This window comes from Takifugu flavidus, chromosome 2, assembly GCF_003711565.1.
Source record: "Takifugu flavidus isolate HTHZ2018 chromosome 2, ASM371156v2, whole genome shotgun sequence".
Taxonomy (NCBI): Eukaryota; Metazoa; Chordata; class Actinopteri; order Tetraodontiformes; family Tetraodontidae; genus Takifugu; species Takifugu flavidus.
Genome location: NC_079521.1, coordinates 5,346,152 through 5,363,622, shown reverse-complemented (window position 1 = coordinate 5,363,622; position 17,471 = coordinate 5,346,152). Strand labels below are relative to the sequence as shown.

The window sequence follows — 17,471 nt, the reverse complement described above, 5'->3', positions numbered from 1 at the left end:
TTCACACGTCTTCACACGTCTCGAGTGCTGAGACACAACAGCCTGTTCTCCTCACTTCACTAATCAATAAAAAGCTTTCATGTGCTCATCGTTAGAGCTCCGTGTCTTCCCTGAGAAATGCTCGAGTCACTGATTTGTATTCATCTCTGCTGGATTAGAGATTTTAGATTTGATGTCGACCCCCTGAGCAGAGCTAAGAACTCCTGAGTCGGTGAGGATGAAGGTTGATCGCACAACCGACTGCTCCAAAGGGCGAAGCTTTGCGGAGATCTCTCTCGCCCCCGTGTGGTCATGCTGGAGATTTACGAATCAAATTTGAACGAAAACGGTTTGAATAGATTTGGACCGACCAGATTTGGACTGCAAGTCTATTATTCCGATGTGGTCTGATCCAGACACCCACTAACTAAACTTATAACATATAACAAAAAAAGAAATAACAATAATAATACATTAATCCCATTTTAGGTCTCTTGGACATCTTACCAATGCAACTATGTAAATTTGATGCAACCTTTTAACCTTATAAGTTGTGACCGAACATATATCTAAATAACATTTGATATATTTTTTTGTAGATTGGCAGAAATGTGTAAGGATGTTCAAATTTACTCAGCAAATAAACTTTCACTTCCAGTAGTACTCAATGCTTTGCTGTTGTCACATGATTACCAGTAAGACTGCAAACATGAGGGTGAACATTATTCATAACAAAACACCAACAATGCACAACTCCAAATTTATATAAATATTGTCTAAAGATATGCTGGCTGTATGAGTATTCATCTGCCATATCTGCTGTCAATAGTTCAATAGTTTTAATAGAAAAAAATATTCAGGAAGGAAGAGGAGACACATGTTAATCTAAGAGGAGGAGTCTGAGTGTGGAAGGAGACCGGTGAGGGAGGTCTCCACAACACTGATGACCACTCTAAAAGAGTCAAAGTTGTAGGGTGAGAAATTAAACTAAACCTTCACTAGAGGTTAGAGGATATTATCTTGTTCATTATTATCATTATTAAAAAGGATCCATTCAATAAGATCTGTGCATTTGTTAAATAAAAATTATATCTAAAAAAGGCCTTGCAGAAAGACCTGCAGTTGGGGGGGACTGACAAAGAGGCTGCCGGCTTCACATGTGGCCTCATGTGTTGAGTGACATCAGGAGACCTGCTCTCTTCCTCATCCGGGTGTGAGAGCCACACTGAAGCAGGCCAAGCAACCACGCTCACTCGAGACTTTATGTTGCTTTGTGTGATGAGAGTTGGGCAGCGGAGAGTCATCGTGAAAACTGGGTCGAGCTGAAAGAAGGAAGAAGTGGGATGACAGCGTTGCTGTTTAAAGACAGTTTCTGGGTGAGTTAATCTGGAACTTTACTTCTTAGAGTTTCTGATGAGAGGCTGAGCGTCAGACCTGGATCTGAAGGCGAATTAATAACAACATAAAAAGACAGATACTTGTTATGACATGGGAGACTATTTGTGTTATATTACATAGATGATTTAGAACAATATAGCACATTTACAACTTTTTTTTTCTACTTCTGCATTTTTATCACAGAGCATTCAGGGTTGACGTAGGGCTGTGTTGCAATAATGGTTGATTTTGTTATAACACAGGGGTCAGATTTTACCTGCCATGCTGGCTACGAAGCTGTGATCCAAAGGTTACGTGATGGGAGGCAAATGTGCAAAGATGTGGAAGAGCTTTTAAAGATGAGGTAACACAAACAAACCAGCGTATGAGACACCTTTATAAGTCCTTTGTAGATTTTGAACAGGCTCCTACAGAACATTCATTTGATCTGATGAACACAGATCTAGAAAGAATAATTATCTGGAGAGATCAAAGTCTGAGAAGAATGGAGCACTTGGACAAGATACCTACCCACTTCCTGATAATGACAGAACAAATGTTCCCATCCGTGTCAGCCTTGTGAAAAGGGTTGTTAGTTAAGAGGAATTTTTAACAGGTCCATTTTCAAATCAATCCCTAAAACAAGCTTTGGCTGCTCTGTTGTTGTTGTGCAGGGCTCTGGCAGAGGAAAAATATGGAAAGGAGCTGCTTACTGTTGCCTGCAAAGCAGGAGGACAGACAGAAGTCAGGTAGAGAGAACAGTGGGTAAAAGCCAATGTCATGATGTGCCTATATGGAAGGTGTAGGTCAAATACATGTATGACACATTCTAGTGGGAGAAACGGACCCAGGTAAGCAGGAGGTCATTACCTGTAGCTCTGCTCTGCTGATATCAGACAACCTTCACAGTCACAAGTTCAGGATGTTCACTCACCAGCAGCTTCACTGTGACCGCGTGTGTGTGGAAACCTTCAGAAAGAGGCCCAGTTCAGACTGGTTGTATTTTAATTCTGCTGTTCTTCTCCATGTTTTAGTACTTTGAGAGCATCTTTTGAGCAATTAAGGGCACGTAAGTCAACCAGAGTTCTAATGAGACACTGCTGCTGTTGCTGTTGTTGTCCAATCCAGGAGTGATTCATTTTACTACTTTTGGCTGCAGAACTCGAGAACATCGGGAACTTTCACATCCAGCTATCTGACACACTGAAAGAGGAGGTGAAAAAGATCGAGGTGTTCAGAGAGCGTCAGAAAGAGCAGAGGAAGAAGGTAGCATTAGATTTGGCTTGACCACCGACATGACTGTGATGGCTGTGGGAAAAACGGGCTCCTGCTCTTCCTGATGGTTGTGGAGGTGCAGCTACATTATATTGCCAAAAGCATTCAGTCACCCGTCCAGATTATTGAGTTCAGGTGTTCCACTCACATTATTATTATTATTATTATTATTATTATTATTATTATTATTATTATTATTATTATAATAATTTTATTATTATTATTATTGTAGTAGTAGCTGCTGAGAAAATCTTGGAGCTGCAGCACACCAAGGAATTCTGGACAACTGAATGCTCCTAACTTTATAGGAACAATTTGGGAATGGCCCCTTCTCTTCCAACATGACTGCGCACCAGTGCAACAGGCAGCATCCATGAAGCCCTGGATGAGAGAGTTTGTGGGAGTTAAGTTCTTCCACTCATGGAAGAACTTAACTAGCCTGCAGTGGAGTCCTGAGCTCCACCTTTAGGATGAATTAGAGCAGACAAAGTGGGCCAGAGCTCCTCATCCAACATCTGTGCCTGACCTTCCATAAACACTCCTAAACCTTGTGGAATGATTTGCCAGGAGAGTTGAAGCTGTTATAGCTGCAAAGGGTTTGATCAACATCACATTAACCCCTATGGATTAAGAATGTCACTCAAGTTAATGCGTGCCTGAAGGCAGGCGAACGAATACTTTTGGCAACATAGCGTATTAGACAATTATTCCTAAGAAAGAGGTCACATTTCATGGTCAGAACTGCTCACTGCTGAAGGAAGCTTTGTCCCTGCATGTTCTTTCTGCTTCTTGTTCCTTCTCACAGTTCCAAAGCATCATGGAGAAGATTCACAGGAAAAAGTTGTCTTTGCACAAAAAGGCCATGGAGGTAACAAACAGCAGGCACATGCAGTTGTTGGGGTCCATCCTCACTAAAATCTGCTGTTTGGTCATAGTCGAAGAAGAATTACCAGCTGAGGTGTAAAGATGTCAGTGAGGTGGAACGTGCGGCTCAGAAGACGGACCTCACCACCAAAAACTCAGACAAGGTGCAGCAAGTACATGGGCCCCCTTCCCCAGACTGTTGCCTTTCAGATGCTGAAGCTGTCATCAAGAACATTCTGGGGTGATTCCGTCATGTGTGGAGGGTCAGAACTCAACATACATCTGTATTACAGATCCGACATCGGGCCAAACAGTGCAGACAGTATGCTAATGAAGCAGGTTGGTCTCATCGTTCATTTGGGAGGGAAAACCTTGTGAGCAACCAGCAATAATACCCAGCACATGTGTAATTTTATAAATAGATAAAAGATTGTTTAGAAAATTTCAAGCATTTGGAGTTTGGAGCCTACAGACATAATCAGCCATTAAACTGACCTATCCAGCAAAGAAGATAAGGACAAGTTGGTCTGAGGGGATCTGATCTGTATGAGCTTTATTTTTACAGAGAAGCTGCACTCAGCCACCATTGGTGACCTAGAAGGTATCCGGCAGGATTGGGAGGAAACCCACAAAAGCACATGTGAGGTAGTGTAGAATTGGTGCGCACTACATCTAAATTTATTCACAACACAGTCACCTTAGCTGCTAACCACATCCCCTTCAGTTTTTTTTATATTTTCACTTGCTAAAAATAAGAGCCCAGCCAGTAGAATGATGCATAATAGCATGTTTTCACCTAAAAGAGCCCTGCTGACCTTTAGAATACTGCACAGGGCTTCAGAGAGCCAACAAGTTGTCATGTTTGTCAGGTCTTCCAGCAGCTGGAGGCAGATCGCATTGCCATGCTGCGGTGTGCTCTCTGGGACCACTGCAACCATCTTTCTGTGCAGTGTGTCAAAGATGACCAGGTCAGCTGCATTTCTTTTTCTGTTCTTTCCTTTGTGCAGACTCTGACAATCTCTCTCTCTCTCACACACACACACACACACACACACACACTTTACCATTGTAGATATGTCAGTGACGGATTGTCAGAGAGGTAACAATGTAAAAGATGTAATACATTAATATAATTGCGAGAACAGCTGATTATGCAACTCCTAAGATGTCAAATTCACCCCAGCTGAGTTTTCAAAAACAGAATTTCAACATCTGAGTGGGTGCCATAAGCAGTGCACCTGGCCCAGCTCTCTATATAGCGTCTATAGTGCGAGTAGTGTGATTCCAAACACAGCCCATGTAAAAGCATTTGGTATCTGGTAGAACAAAACCCCAACTGGATCTTGGGCCTCGACAACTGGGTTCAGAGACCTCTGACTTAACAGTTTAGTGTGTAAAGTCTACACAATATCTAAAATCCAGATACAAATAAAGCAGTGCGATGAAGCTCACACTTCTCTGATTCACAAATGTACAATAAAGCAGCAGAGGAGTACATTCACCATGTAATCACAGCCTGAACATTGACAACTAGTTATGCTCCATATCTTATTTTAGATTTCTATTCAAACACACGAGTACGGTGTTCATTTAGTCAAAAAAGAGGTTAAGTTTCCACAGAATTCACATCTGCTCATTTCAAAAGATCAACTCCTTTAAAGCTCCAGAAAGTAAAGAGGAAAAAAGCACGTTTGACCTCAGATTTTCAAAGGTATCGGTATAAAAAGCGTTATTCAATTTTAAAACATTGTTAAATAAAAGGAGACCAAAATAGTATTTCTTTTACATTCATTAATATTTAGTTCCATTTAAATCAGGGTTATCCAAACCAACGCGTTCAACTAACGCGAAATGTCATTAATGTGCGTTAAGGCTGACAGCAGTGTGGCAGGACGAGGAAAGACTCAGACTGAGCAGATGGTTTAAACGTCTTTATTCCACATCCACCAGACAATACAGAATGGCGCTTCGAACAGTGCATCTAATCAAGGGCTAACCACGCCCATCACCCCATGCATCACCTGGGTGTGAAATACACCCCTATGTGTCCGCCACAGCAGTACTTTAAATATTGGAGTTTCTCCACTTCATCCATTTAAAAAGGTAAAAGAAGAGGAAATAAAAGAAAAAAGAGAAAAGTAAAATAAAGAAACGCGATCAAATCTTATGACCTTACCTTTACTTGTAATTGACGTGCGTGTGGTTTTCTTCTACGGTGGTTGAACATCGGCTACAAGAACCTATGGGCTCACAGCGCCTCCTGACGGTCAGACAGAATAGTGCCGTGCGCCATGCTCCTCTTCACTGCGGTTTTATTTATGTCTGCTCAATAACACTACATATACTGCTCAACAGCACTACATGTTATGCACACGCAGTAAATGTATTAGCCAGACTACAGAAAGTCGGGGAGTAATTAAAGTGTGTGCAAACATGACATTAGTGACAATCAACAGTCATATATCAATCGCATGTGAAGGATTGCGCAATCCGAGATGAGGCCAGTAGCTGCTTCTCTCTGAATCACTTTTTAAACAGAAAGAACCACAACCATGACCCCCATGTATCCCTGAATGAATTAATGTGCACATTTGACTCTACAACACAGAAGACGTATATTTTAACATTAGCCTTTACAGATATTATGTAGGATGTATATTTTAACATTAGCCTTTACAGATATTATGTAGTAGCTAGTATGTACAGTAGATCCACAGAAACATGTGTCAACACTTTCTTTCAAATGTAGGTAATAGTTGGCTATGCCACTTTTTTTTTAAATTAAGTTATTGCTTTTGTTTGAAAAAATAGTCTTATGAGGAAGTGCGAAAAGAACTGGAAAAGTGTGACATCGTCACAGACCTCAACTGTTTCATTAGGATGAAGAGCACAGGAACAAAACCTCCAGGTGAGCTTGAATACTTTATTTTAGAGAGGTCGCTCAACACTTTAAATGAAAGAGTGAAGTGGATAGAGACACTAACCCTCAGAATTTCTTTTGTAGTCAGCATGCATTTGAAAAGCAACAGCTCATCTCAGTTCTGCAATAAGCCACTTCCTGTTCCTCCACAGACCCTGTGTTGTTTGAGAGCTACAACAGGACCAAGAGGTCCACGAAGGACAACCAGCAGACTGCCTCTGCAGATGGGGATGACCTCACAAGGTTTGAAACAGTCCACGTTTGCAGGGCTGCTCTTAAAGTTCAGCCTCCCATTAGAAAATAGGAGTGTAACATAGAAACACTGTTCAACAATTCCAATCAATTGCTCAGGAGTTCTGATCATCTAGCTCCCAAATCAGTGAATGCCAGCACGGACACTCTTCAGCTCTCCGAATCAGCCTCTCGTAAAGACAGTAAGTTTTAGATTTACTTGTGTTGTACTGGATGAAATTAGGCGCCGTCAGTCATCGTGCTGCTGCAGCTGTTGCCACTGCATCTGCTGCTTCATAAATATTACATTTAAGAATAATAGTGTTTTATTTTTCTGCTATGGAAGGTCATAACCCTATGGATACTTGGGTCAGAGGTGCATACATGGCAAAACCTACACAGCCACAAAGTGTTTTCATGTGTTTCAAGTTCTTTCCTCTCATTTTATAAACCACTTGAACACAAGCAAAATGTGTTGCACTGTCTTAACTGTCATGTTACTTTTGTAATAGACATTTACAACAGACTGCACTGGACTACTTCATGCACTGAAATAAAATGTAGCGCTGTTCTTTTTGAAACTGCATTATGTGTATTAAAAGCTGCTAGAGATATTGTTTTCAACGAATAACCCATTTCTCTTTCCTTTTAGCTGGGGGCTCAGTTGGAGGTTATGCACCACTCTGCTTTGGAAGATCACTGACCAGCGTCTCAGCTGATGAAAGTGGCTACATTGTTCTTTTTGAATACATGGCACAGGTAATCACCAAACCTTTTTCACCACATCATTCATTTGTACATTCTGACAGTAGTGATGGCATTTGTGTTTCAATGATCCAAGCAGATCTCTTCTGTTCTCATCTCTCTCAGGAGCTTGATGAGCTGTCAGTCAGCAGAGGAGAACATGTCCAAGTGTTGGAGCGTGGGGAAGATGGCTGGTGGATGGTGGAAAAGGAGGGGATGACAGGACTGGTGCCTGGAAATTACCTGGGAAAAATGTAATCCATGTTTCTCAAACCTGTGTTTAAAATCTGAGCTTCTACAAATGATGGCAGAGATTTAATATTTCACACATTGACCTGTGGAGTAAATAATTCATTAGGAAAACTTAATAAAGCAAGTCCAGCCCATATCATTTCATTTTGAGAACTGTTAAAACTATGCAAACTAAACTTAAACAAGGTGCTTTAAATTTGCTTCCATGGACAAATGTCAATAGTTCGTCACCAAATGGCTCAAGTCTCATCGTCATCACATCACAGAATACTTTTTGATATATTGAACAGATTTTTTGTAGGTGAAGGGGAGCTGGACACAGTGTTGATTTGTATTTTGGCCTATTGTGCAAAAATGATCATCTACTTCTGTCTGATAACTGTTGTGTTAAATCTCATCAGGACACCAGTCACAATAAAATTTCTCCGACTCTGTAATGTGTACTCAGGTACAAGCACAAGATTTAAGCCCATTCGACACTTTTATTTGTCTCCTCTTAGTTCTAAAGGCTATGTACAATATTTCTTGTCTTGACACTAAATTACTCAACATCTAAAAAATTCACTGAAATATAGAAAAGTGATTCAGGTATATGTCTGGCAGACCAACAAAGGATTCCCATTAACAGGATCTACAGCTACCAGGGATCTCAACTAACACTGAAATTAATATTAAGACTGGAGACACTAAAGTTTCAGTCAAAAGTGACAAACTGGCAATGCTGCACTAACATGCACACCAAAAAGGAAGTTCATTATTCACAAACTCAATATTATCAAAACACAGCTTTGAAAGTTTCAAAGCTACTGGGGGACAAAAATAAAGGACAATAATAGATTGATCAAAGCTATGTTGAAGGATTATTGTACAGATTCTTTGCAGCATTTTCATGGAGACATATCTCCAAATGTCCTGCCAAAGTGCAAAAATGCACAAATGTGAGATCGATATTGGGAGTGTTGATGAAACCAAACAGGTTTCATGTGTGACATTTCATGATGTCACATTTGTGCTAAACTCTGAGTCTTATTAAGAGAGTTTGTGTCCAAATGCACAGAAACTCAAAATAATAAAAACATCATCCTGATTAGTGCTGATAAGCCATCTACTAATTTAGCTTCTTCAAAAATTTCCATGTAAAAAAGAACATTGAAAGTAACATTAATTATGAAGCATGACAATAAATAACAGATTTCCCCTTAAAGCCCCCTCCACCCAAACCCACAGCAGCAGTGCTTGTTGTTGTCAGGTGTGTGCAGAGAGTGTCCGAGCTGATACAACTACAGCACAAATCTACGGTGGACTTGTCCAGAGAAGCTGCCTTCGGATGGCTGGGCCTCTTTCACGCATAGCTATTGGTTGTGACCAGCAGCTCGTATGCCGGGTCGTGAGTCCTCCTGCACAGCACCACGCAGGCGCAGAGCATGCCCAGCATCTGATTGGGGAGAAAACTGCTGTCATTTGAGCTGTGGTGCAGTTCCATACAGGCATCAAGAAGAACAGTTACAGAGATAGAAAAGGCTGAATTATCATTTGTCATCTGAGATCATGAGAGATCATGAGATCTCATGAGACGTTGTGCTTCACACTAGTTCTGCTTGAAAGAAATTCAGTGTTCATCACAGCTTCTAATTCCTTTTATAGACATATGAAGTGAAGACACTGTGATTCCCTATTTTGCTTTATAATCATGGAACCTCCTACTCCTCCTCCTCACCTGTACAGATGCAAAGGTGAGGGCAGCCCATATGACATACATCATGATCTCCTTAAACTTCTTCACAACTAGAGCTTCACAACCCTGTGCCAGGAAGCATATGAATCAAAAGTAACACGTTACTGACAAAACAAAACACATGAATGTCAGAGCAGTGCTCTGACAAGTTCTGTGGTTTAGTCAACCTGTTTGTACCTCTTGGTAGAGCTCAGATGGTCGCGTGAGAACACCAGTACAGTTACCGATGCTGGGCTGACAGCAGCTGACTGGGACACTGTTGTTCTTGGACTCCCCAAACCAGCGTGTGTTTCTCCAGTCAGAGTAGTTGTGAATGCCGCAGCAGTGCAGCTGAAAAGGAAAAATGCAACAGAATATCTGCAGTCAGGCTGTTAAAACAATTGTTTGACATCAGTTTTACAATCAAGAGACGATACGTGAAGCAGGTCAAACAGGAAGGGAAAAAAAGGTCTGTGAATCTGATTTGCTGTAGTCTCACAGTAAGACATTTCATAGTCTGACAGTGTCCTTTCAGTCAATTTAAAGAACATTTATTTTGTTTCATCTCTTTCTTTGCCTCTTACCTGCCTCTGGACATAGTCAATGGCACGGCTGGGAGCGTCGCTGTTGGTGCCGTTGTATTCACTGTAAACCTTCTGAATGGAGTGATTGACTTCATCTTCAACCTGTAACAAGACCAGCAGGTGGGATTCTTCCTGTACTTTCCTATAAGTCTTAAAACAACTTGCTTTCATGCATTTAAGTGAAATGTCATACTGTCACTAAATGCAAATGCTGAAAACAAGTGTTCATGTATGAAATATTGCCACCCTAGTAACCATTTACTCATTTTGTATATGGGAGAGCACAAAACTCTGCCAAGCTGCTCATTTCACTACATATTGGGACTTACACCCATAATATAGTGAGAGAGAGGGGTGTGTGTGCATGTGTGTGTGTGCAGTAGTGATTCAAGGTTACATAACATAGTAAGTTGCTTTCTAAGCAAAGCAGCTTACCTTTGATCTTTGAAAGGTGAAAGTCCCTCCACAATCTCAAACATGCCCGAAATTGAATGTCTTCCTTGGCCTGTTATTAATTTTTCTAAAAAATTCTTTGAAATCCCTTCATAGCTTGGGAGTTGTTTTAATGACTTCCATTGCAGAGTTTATAAAGGCAAAATCAAAGGTATTCAAAATACACACCCTGAAATTACACTGTAAACCTTTATTGTTGATGCTCAACTGCTACTCTTGGAGATATAAGGTATTTAACAATATCTGACAAAAATTCATGTGCTTACCTTTGCCCTATATGTGTAACCGAGCACCACCACCACACATTCTGTTAAAAATACCAGCAGGAGAATGGCTGCAAACTGGACAAAATAACAAAGCTGTTCAGCACTGAGACTAAAGTTGACCTTTCCTACCACTGCATTGTGTTGATGATGTGCTAGTGATGCCCACTCACTGTTGCCAGACCACAGGAGCTTTCACGGATTGTGGCGCAGCATCCAATCAGACCGATGATGAAGAGAAGCGTCCCAACTGCTATTATAATGACAGCAGGGATCAGAGTGTACACATCTTCAAAGAAGTGATCGTAGTCGTCATATGTGATGAACACATAGGCTCCAATATAGCATAAGATTCCAGCTGCCGCCTGCAGACACAACAGCCACGTAAGTCAGAGAGCTCTTCAAAAGTCAGTTATACATTCATATAGAGGACATATTTTCAGGCCACCTTGGGACCCTGCAAGGGAAAAGTGGTAGAAAATGGAAGGATTAATTTACCCCCTTTACTGTTATTTGCCCTAGCTAAAAACTCGGTTTCCTACTGATAAACTAAACTAGTTAGGATTTTTTTAAACCACTTTATTTTTTACTAATTATTTTGCTGTACTTTCATTGAAAGACTTAAATCGATATAAAACTTTTCGTCTTTCCTTCATTCACATCCCATCGTACAAAAGCATGCACGCTTTCTTTTACGTTTGGCCACTTCATACTGACCATATTTTGCATTCTTAAATGATGCAGCTAAAACCGCAGCAGCTTCACTACCTGCTGCAGCAGCAACATGACGTCATAGGTACAAGTTGTGAGTGGCACTATTCGGTCAGATTGTTTTCCTTTCCAGAGCCCCCATTAGGAAGTGGCCCCATGTTTTAAACAAAGTCAACCCTAGAAGCGCCTCTAAATCGCTGATCGGTAAACTGCGCATTTTTTGCGGAGTTTGCTAGCTTGCTAACGCTAATGCTCTTTCTTGGCGTCACCGGGATGCTGCACATTGTATTCACATCTGTCGACTACTTACCCAAAATATGAGATTGAGAAAAACCAGAACGGTTTTGGAGGATGTAATTCCACACTGCCCCATGGTACTGCGAGCCTTAGACATAACTAACACTATAAACCCACAATTGCACCTGCGAGACCCTTGTGATAATAAAATGGCTTCGGCGGCCCAGCTGTGCGGATCCCTGCACGTTCGAGCAATCGAATGTTTGCAAGCCAGTCACGTGGGCAGATCCCGAAGTCTTCCAAAACAAAGCGGCCGATTGAGGCCTGAAACGGTTCCGCAGATCTTTGTTGTGTTCTAGAGTGTTACATAATACACACGATACGGTCCACAGTTTTCTTTTATTATGAAAATAATTTTTCATTCAGAGTCCAACGTTTAATTGATTTACATAGATTTTTCTAGACGTTTTATGATGTTTTCTAAATCAGTCACAGTAGTAGCAGCTTCTTAACAGAGCCAGAAAGTAAACAGATGTTTTCATTTCAATCCACAAACCTAAAAGTCTATACACTCATATTATATGAGAAATTACGTTTCAAGCCGGATGGGGGCAGTGCAACACAGCAGTGCAACTTGTTAATTACAAGTTTGGATCAGAACATAATATACATGTAGCCCCCACATATGAAGGGACGCATGCAGTATTGATTTCTCCATGTTAAATGACTGCATTACAGCCTGGGCTTTATTGAGTTTGCTACATTTGTCTCTGTCACCGTGGTAACCACTTATAAACACAACAATATACATCCACACTGAATTATGCATCAAGGTACAAAGCGAGTCATTATGTATGTCATGACATATGCACAGAAATCTTTACCTCTGGTTCAATATGTGCTCGGATTTATGAAAGTGTGCTCAAGGCTACCTGTGCTTGGATGCCCGGCTGCTCCAGTAACGACGCATGTTGTGCTGAAGCTCATGAGTGAGCTGAAAACTGCAGCCATGTTTGGACAATTGAAACTTCGGCTGATTTCCTTCCTTACATCTGCTGCCTGTGGGAAACATCTCAGCAGCAGCTCACACACACCAACATGTTGGGACCTGCACCATGAATCCAGGAGATAATTGACATGAAGAGTCTCTCTATATTCTCTATATTCCAATCTTTATTGTCACACCGGGTGGTGTTTATTCACTTTGGGGAGCACTTTTCTGCAGTTTCGAGCGCTGATTCACTGTCTTTGGTGAGGTTGTTTGGTGACCACGGTCGCCATGCCCGTCATGGCAGCGGCGCCGGGAGCCTCCGCTTTTGAAAAACTCACCCGCAGACACGGCGTCAAACTCTCTCCACCGACCGGTGTGTCCGTGTAGGAGTGCGCGCTGGCTGTGGGGGACAGTGTGGGGCACGGAAGTGTGAAGTCCGCGTCCAGAATGAGTAAAATGGTGGTGGTGTTTGTGGACAACACGGACAAAGCCGATCAGCTGGTGGCGACGGGGGTGGTAATGGTGAACTGACGCCGGTGCTTCCCCTGTCGAACGTAAGAAGGTGGTGGTGTCCAACGTCCCTCCGTTTTTTAAGAATGACATGTTGCGGGAGCTCAGCAGGCACGGGCGCATAGTGTCCCCGATGAGGCTAATTCCTCTCGGGACCTAGTCCCCACTGCTGAGGCATGTCGTGTCATTTAGACGGCAAGTATCCATGGTCCTGAACAATAATGTGGAGGAGCTCCGGCTGAGTCTTCGTTTCAGGGTGGATGATTTCGATTATACTGTGTTTGTCACCACCGACTCTCAAAAATGTCTGTGTTGTGGGGAGGAGGGCCACCTGATCCGGTCGTGCCCGTCAGTGCAGCGCCGCGCGCGCACGACGGGCACAGCGAGCCCGCGCAGGGTGATACAGGTAATATCACGCCTACGGGCAAAACAAACACAGGGTCACTGGGACACACACAGGGCACAATGGCAGGCACGACCGTGGAGGCGGAAGAGCCAGCAGGGCTGCAGGGAGACCACCTGGAGCTGGGGAGTGAGTGTACCACCAGGGAGCGGGTGGAGCAGACGCCCATAAGAGTGGCTGAGACTGTCCTAGAGATGGAGGATGCTGTCGTGGAGGAGAACGGCCTCAATGTGTCGATCAAAAGAAAGAACACAGATACAAAGGCAAAAAAATGATAGGATAAAGAAACTGTCCACCGAAGAACAGGTGTCTCCTGCTTTTGGGCCGGCGGTGGACGCACCTGGCCTGTACAACGGGCAGGTCGTGGTAAGGTCGCAACACGCAACCTCCCCACCACAGCACACACAGGTTATAATTGACTCACCTCACACACACAACTCACAGAACGCACAAAGCACCCCAATGGACACACAAAGTGCACAAAACGCTTTGTTAGATACACAGGAAAGCAACGTTTCACAGGACATGCAGGAGACCTTTAATGATAGTGATGACTTTCAGGTGGAGACACATCATCATTATTCTCTCTCAAAGATTAGGCCTTTCCTCAAGAACACAAAGGGGATGAGGTCTGTACAGGCGGGGGACTACTTCCCGGACCTCCAGCTATTTCAGGAGTCCGTCAGGCACCTCATGAGGGCTGGGAGCCTCGGCGAGCCCTCTTTTACTGACCAGGAGATATACCGCCTCAAAAAACTGCTGCAGAAGGTTCGGTCTCGTCTTGAGGGCGCCGACTAGGCCTCACACGTTCCCTCTGTGTTGACATGCAGCCTCATCATGGCAGATATCAGGGTAGGAACTCTGAACATTAATGGTGCTCGGGAGGACACAAAAAGAGCTGAGCGTGACCTTTCTTCAGGAGACCCACAGCACCCCGGACAATGGGCCAGATTCACCAATATGTTCTTAAGAATCTTCTTAGATTCTTTCTTAAGTTGTTCTTAAGAAGTTCCTTAAGAAAACCCTACGTCGGATTCACCAACGCGTTCGTAAACCCCAGAATTGTTCGCAGCTGTGTTCTTAGATTGATGAATGCCATCTGTTCATAAGTTGAAAGCGCGTGCCAGGTGAGTCTAATTAACATATGATTAGCATAAGTCACCGCCCACCAATGCCCATAAAAGGAACTGCAGCAGGATCCTGTAGACAGAGCAAAAAGCAGCAAAATGCCCAAAGCGAAATGCCCAAAGCTTGCCTCTCCACGCCTGATTTCTGACGCCGTGTTGAACAATCAAGAAAGGATGGCTAACATGCTTGATAAAATTGCCTCAACCCTGATGACTATAGCCAACACGCTTAAAGAAATCAACGAGAATGTAAAAAAAATAAGAATGTAAAAAGAATAAAAACGTGTAAAAGCTGTGCTCTGAAACCGGTCTCTCTTATTTTTTCTTTTTGAAGTGAATCAAGACTGTTAGACTAAAATTGTAACAATAATGCATTTTATTCACAAACGGGCAATTAATCGCGCTCAAACGTGAACCGCGTGCCTGCAGTCTGGCCCCATCATTGCGTCAGGACGCACATCCTCAAGGGGTTGTGGCTCTGTGTCCAAACACATCCAGCGCCCCTTTAAAATGCCGATGGTGCGTTCAATGGTGGAGCGACTGCGCGCATGCATCTGATTGAATAAAATTTCCTGTGGAGTCTGAGGGTTGGTCAGTGGTGTCAACAACCAGGGAGCCAGGGCATATCCTCGATCCCCTAATAAAATAAATCAAGATAAAATCAAATAAAAAGGCAGTTTTGGCATGGTTTCCAATTTGGTTGATTAAAGTTAAGTCATTGGCACATTTACGTAATTTTAAAATTCTCCGTGAATCACCAAAAATAGGAAATAAATAAATATGACATAATTATCATTGTAATATTGAATTTTATTGAACTCCACAAGAGAAGAAAACACAACCATGCCAACATGTCGCCACTGAAATGTGCGTAAGAGTACTCCTGAGTGTTCGTAGGATTTGTTCTTACCTACGCATAAATCCAGGATAAGAAGAAATTGGTGAATGCCACAATCTTCGTAAAATGTTCGTAAATGGGATTTAAGAACAAATTTGTTCGTAAGAACGTTTCGTGAATCTGGCCCAATGAGCCTGACTGGAGAAGGGAGTGGGCAGGGCAGCTTTTTCTTAGCCATAGGAGCAGCAACAGTGGGGGGGGGGGGGGGGGGGGGGTGGGGGGGGGGGGGGGGGGGGGGTGGGGTGGGGATCCTTTTCTCCAGAGACTTTGTACCTCTCTCCTCGGCTGTAGAGGAACCTGCACCAGGTAGATTGTTAAAAATAACCGCTGTCTTTGAAAATGTTAAGCTTGTTTTTGTGAATGTGTATGCTCCCACTGCTGGGTTGGAAAGGCTGCTTTTGTTAAATGAGATAGAGAAGGTCGCAGGTTGTAACAACAATGGGCCAGATTCACGAAACGTTCTTACGAACAAATTTGTTCTTAAATCCCACTTACGAACATTTTACGAAGATTGTGGCATTCACCAATTTCTTCTTATCCTGGATTTATGCGTAGGTAAGAACAAATCCTACGAACACTCAGGAGTACTCTTACGCACATTTCAGTGGCGACATGTTGGCATGGTTGTGTTTTCTTCTCTTGTGGAGTTCAATAAAATTAAATATTACAATGATAATTATGTCATATTTATTTATTTCCTATTTTTGGTGATTCACGGAGAATTTTAAAATTACGTAAATGTGCCAATGACTTAACTTTAATCAACCAAATTGGAAACCATGCCAAAACTGTCTTTTTATTTGATTTTATCTTGATTTATTTTATTAGGGGATCGAGGATATGCCCTGGTTGTTGACACCACTGACCACCTAACCCTCAGACTCCACAATTTTATTCAATCAGATGCATGCGCGCAGTCGCTCCACCATTGAACGCACCATCGGCATGTTAAAGGGGCGCTGGATGTGTTTGGACACAGAGCCACAACCCCTTGAGGATGTGCGTCCTGACGCAATGATGGGGCCAGACTGCAGGCACGCGGTTCACGTTCGAGCGCGATTAATTGCCCGTTTGTGAATAAAATGCATCATTGTCACAATCCCAGCACAGCTTTTACACGTTTTTATTCTTTTTACATTCTTATTTTTTTTACATTCTCGTTGATTTCTTTAAGCGTGTTGGCTATAGTCATCAGGGTTGAGGCAATTTTATCAAGCGTGTTAGCCATCCTTTCTTGATTGTTCAACAAGGCGTCAGAAATCAGGCGTGGAGAGGTAAGCTTTGGGCATTTGGCTGCTTTTTGCTCTGTCTACAGGGTCCTGCTGCAGTTCCTTTTATGGGCATTAGTGGGCGGTGACTTATGCTAATCGTATGTTAATTAGACTCACCTGGCACGCGCTTTCAACTTATGAACAGATGGCATTCATCAATCTAAGAACACAGCTGCGAACAATTCTGGGGCTTACGAACGCGTTGATGAATCCGACGTAGGGTTTTCTTAAGAAACTTCTTAAAAACAACTTAAGAAAGAATCTAAGAAGATTCTCAAGAACATATTGGTGAATCTGGCCCAATGAGTTTCTGTTCCTGGGCGGAGATTTTAATTGCACGGAGAACCCCCTGCTGGACAGGAACCACCCGGAACCTCATCTGCCATCCAAAAGCACCCTCACAAAGCTGGTGCAGGCTCGTGAGTTGTGTGATGTGTGGCGGTATTTCCATCCGGGTCAGAGTCAAATCACCTGGACCCACTCCAGGGGGAACCAGCTCTCTCTGGCCAGGTTGGATCATTTCTATTTCTTTAGGCACCATATAAATATAGTTACAAGGGTGTTTTATCAGCCCGGTTGGTCTCTCTGATCACTCTCTCTTAAGTTGTGTTGTTCATATACGGAATGCAAAGTGTGCAAGTGCATATTGGCACTTTAACACCCACCT

At 42.7% G+C, this 17,471-nt stretch overlaps 2 protein-coding genes and 1 long non-coding RNA gene across 6 annotated transcripts; 1 reads left to right on the top strand and 2 right to left on the bottom strand.

Moving 5' to 3' along the window:
• The first annotated feature begins 1,180 nt into the window (after positions 1-1,180).
• On the top strand, positions 1,181-7,776 carry LOC130521556 (proline-serine-threonine phosphatase-interacting protein 1-like). Of its 3 annotated transcripts, none has more exons than XM_057025193.1 (15): positions 1,181-1,355; positions 1,620-1,720; positions 2,031-2,105; positions 2,391-2,425; positions 2,516-2,622; positions 3,437-3,499; positions 3,567-3,659; positions 3,789-3,834; positions 4,061-4,140; positions 4,365-4,463; positions 6,307-6,403; positions 6,568-6,658; positions 6,767-6,849; positions 7,299-7,405; positions 7,491-7,776. In XM_057025193.1, exons 1-15 carry the CDS (start codon positions 1,323-1,325, stop codon positions 7,608-7,610), a joined length of 1,230 nt encoding a protein of 409 aa, XP_056881173.1. In that variant the 5' UTR covers positions 1,181-1,322; the 3' UTR covers positions 7,611-7,776. The 3 variants fall into 3 exon arrangements, with proteins under 3 accessions (XP_056881173.1, XP_056881171.1, XP_056881172.1); XM_057025192.1 differs by having other exon boundaries at positions 1,182-1,355; positions 7,517-7,776; XM_057025191.1 differs by having other exon boundaries at positions 7,299-7,776.
• A 328-nt stretch (positions 7,777-8,104) lies between these two features.
• On the bottom strand, positions 8,105-11,931 carry LOC130521568 (tetraspanin-3-like). 2 transcript variants are annotated; one of them, XM_057025221.1, is made up of 7 exons: positions 11,678-11,927; positions 10,830-11,021; positions 10,660-10,734; positions 9,941-10,042; positions 9,555-9,707; positions 9,360-9,443; positions 8,105-9,077 (listed from the first exon to the last, which is right to left on the bottom strand). In XM_057025221.1, the coding sequence occupies exons 1-7, from the start codon at positions 11,759-11,761 to the stop codon at positions 8,985-8,987; spliced, it is 783 nt and encodes a 260-aa protein (XP_056881201.1). In that variant the 5' UTR covers positions 11,762-11,927; the 3' UTR covers positions 8,105-8,984. The 2 variants fall into 2 exon arrangements, with proteins under 2 accessions (XP_056881201.1, XP_056881203.1); XM_057025223.1 differs by lacking the exon at positions 10,660-10,734 and having other exon boundaries at positions 11,678-11,931.
• Positions 11,932-14,993: 3,062 nt separating this feature from the next.
• On the bottom strand, positions 14,994-15,663 carry LOC130521583 (uncharacterized). Its single transcript, XR_008949378.1, has 2 exons — positions 15,546-15,663; positions 14,994-15,272 (listed from the first exon to the last, which is right to left on the bottom strand). It is a non-coding gene; the product is annotated as an uncharacterized LOC130521583 (long non-coding RNA).
• Between the last annotated feature and the right edge of the window lie 1,808 nt (positions 15,664-17,471).

Coding starts and splice junctions, on each gene's coding strand:
- LOC130521568 (XM_057025221.1), bottom strand. CDS start 11,761: ATGTCTAAGGCTCGCAGTACCATGGGGCAGTGTGGAATTACATCCTCC. Junction 10,043..10,659: donor GTTACACATATAGGGCAAAG/GTAAGCACATGA, acceptor GTCTTGTTACAG/GTTGAAGATGAAGTCAATCA. Junction 9,708..9,940: donor TTGACTATGTCCAGAGGCAG/GTAAGAGGCAAA, acceptor TTTCCTTTTCAG/CTGCACTGCTGCGGCATTCA.
- LOC130521556 (XM_057025191.1), top strand. CDS start 1,323: ATGACAGCGTTGCTGTTTAAAGACAGTTTCTGG. Junction 3,835..4,060: donor ACAGTATGCTAATGAAGCAG/GTTGGTCTCATC, acceptor TTATTTTTACAG/AGAAGCTGCACTCAGCCACC. Junction 6,659..6,766: donor GATGGGGATGACCTCACAAG/GTTTGAAACAGT, acceptor TCAATTGCTCAG/GAGTTCTGATCATCTAGCTC.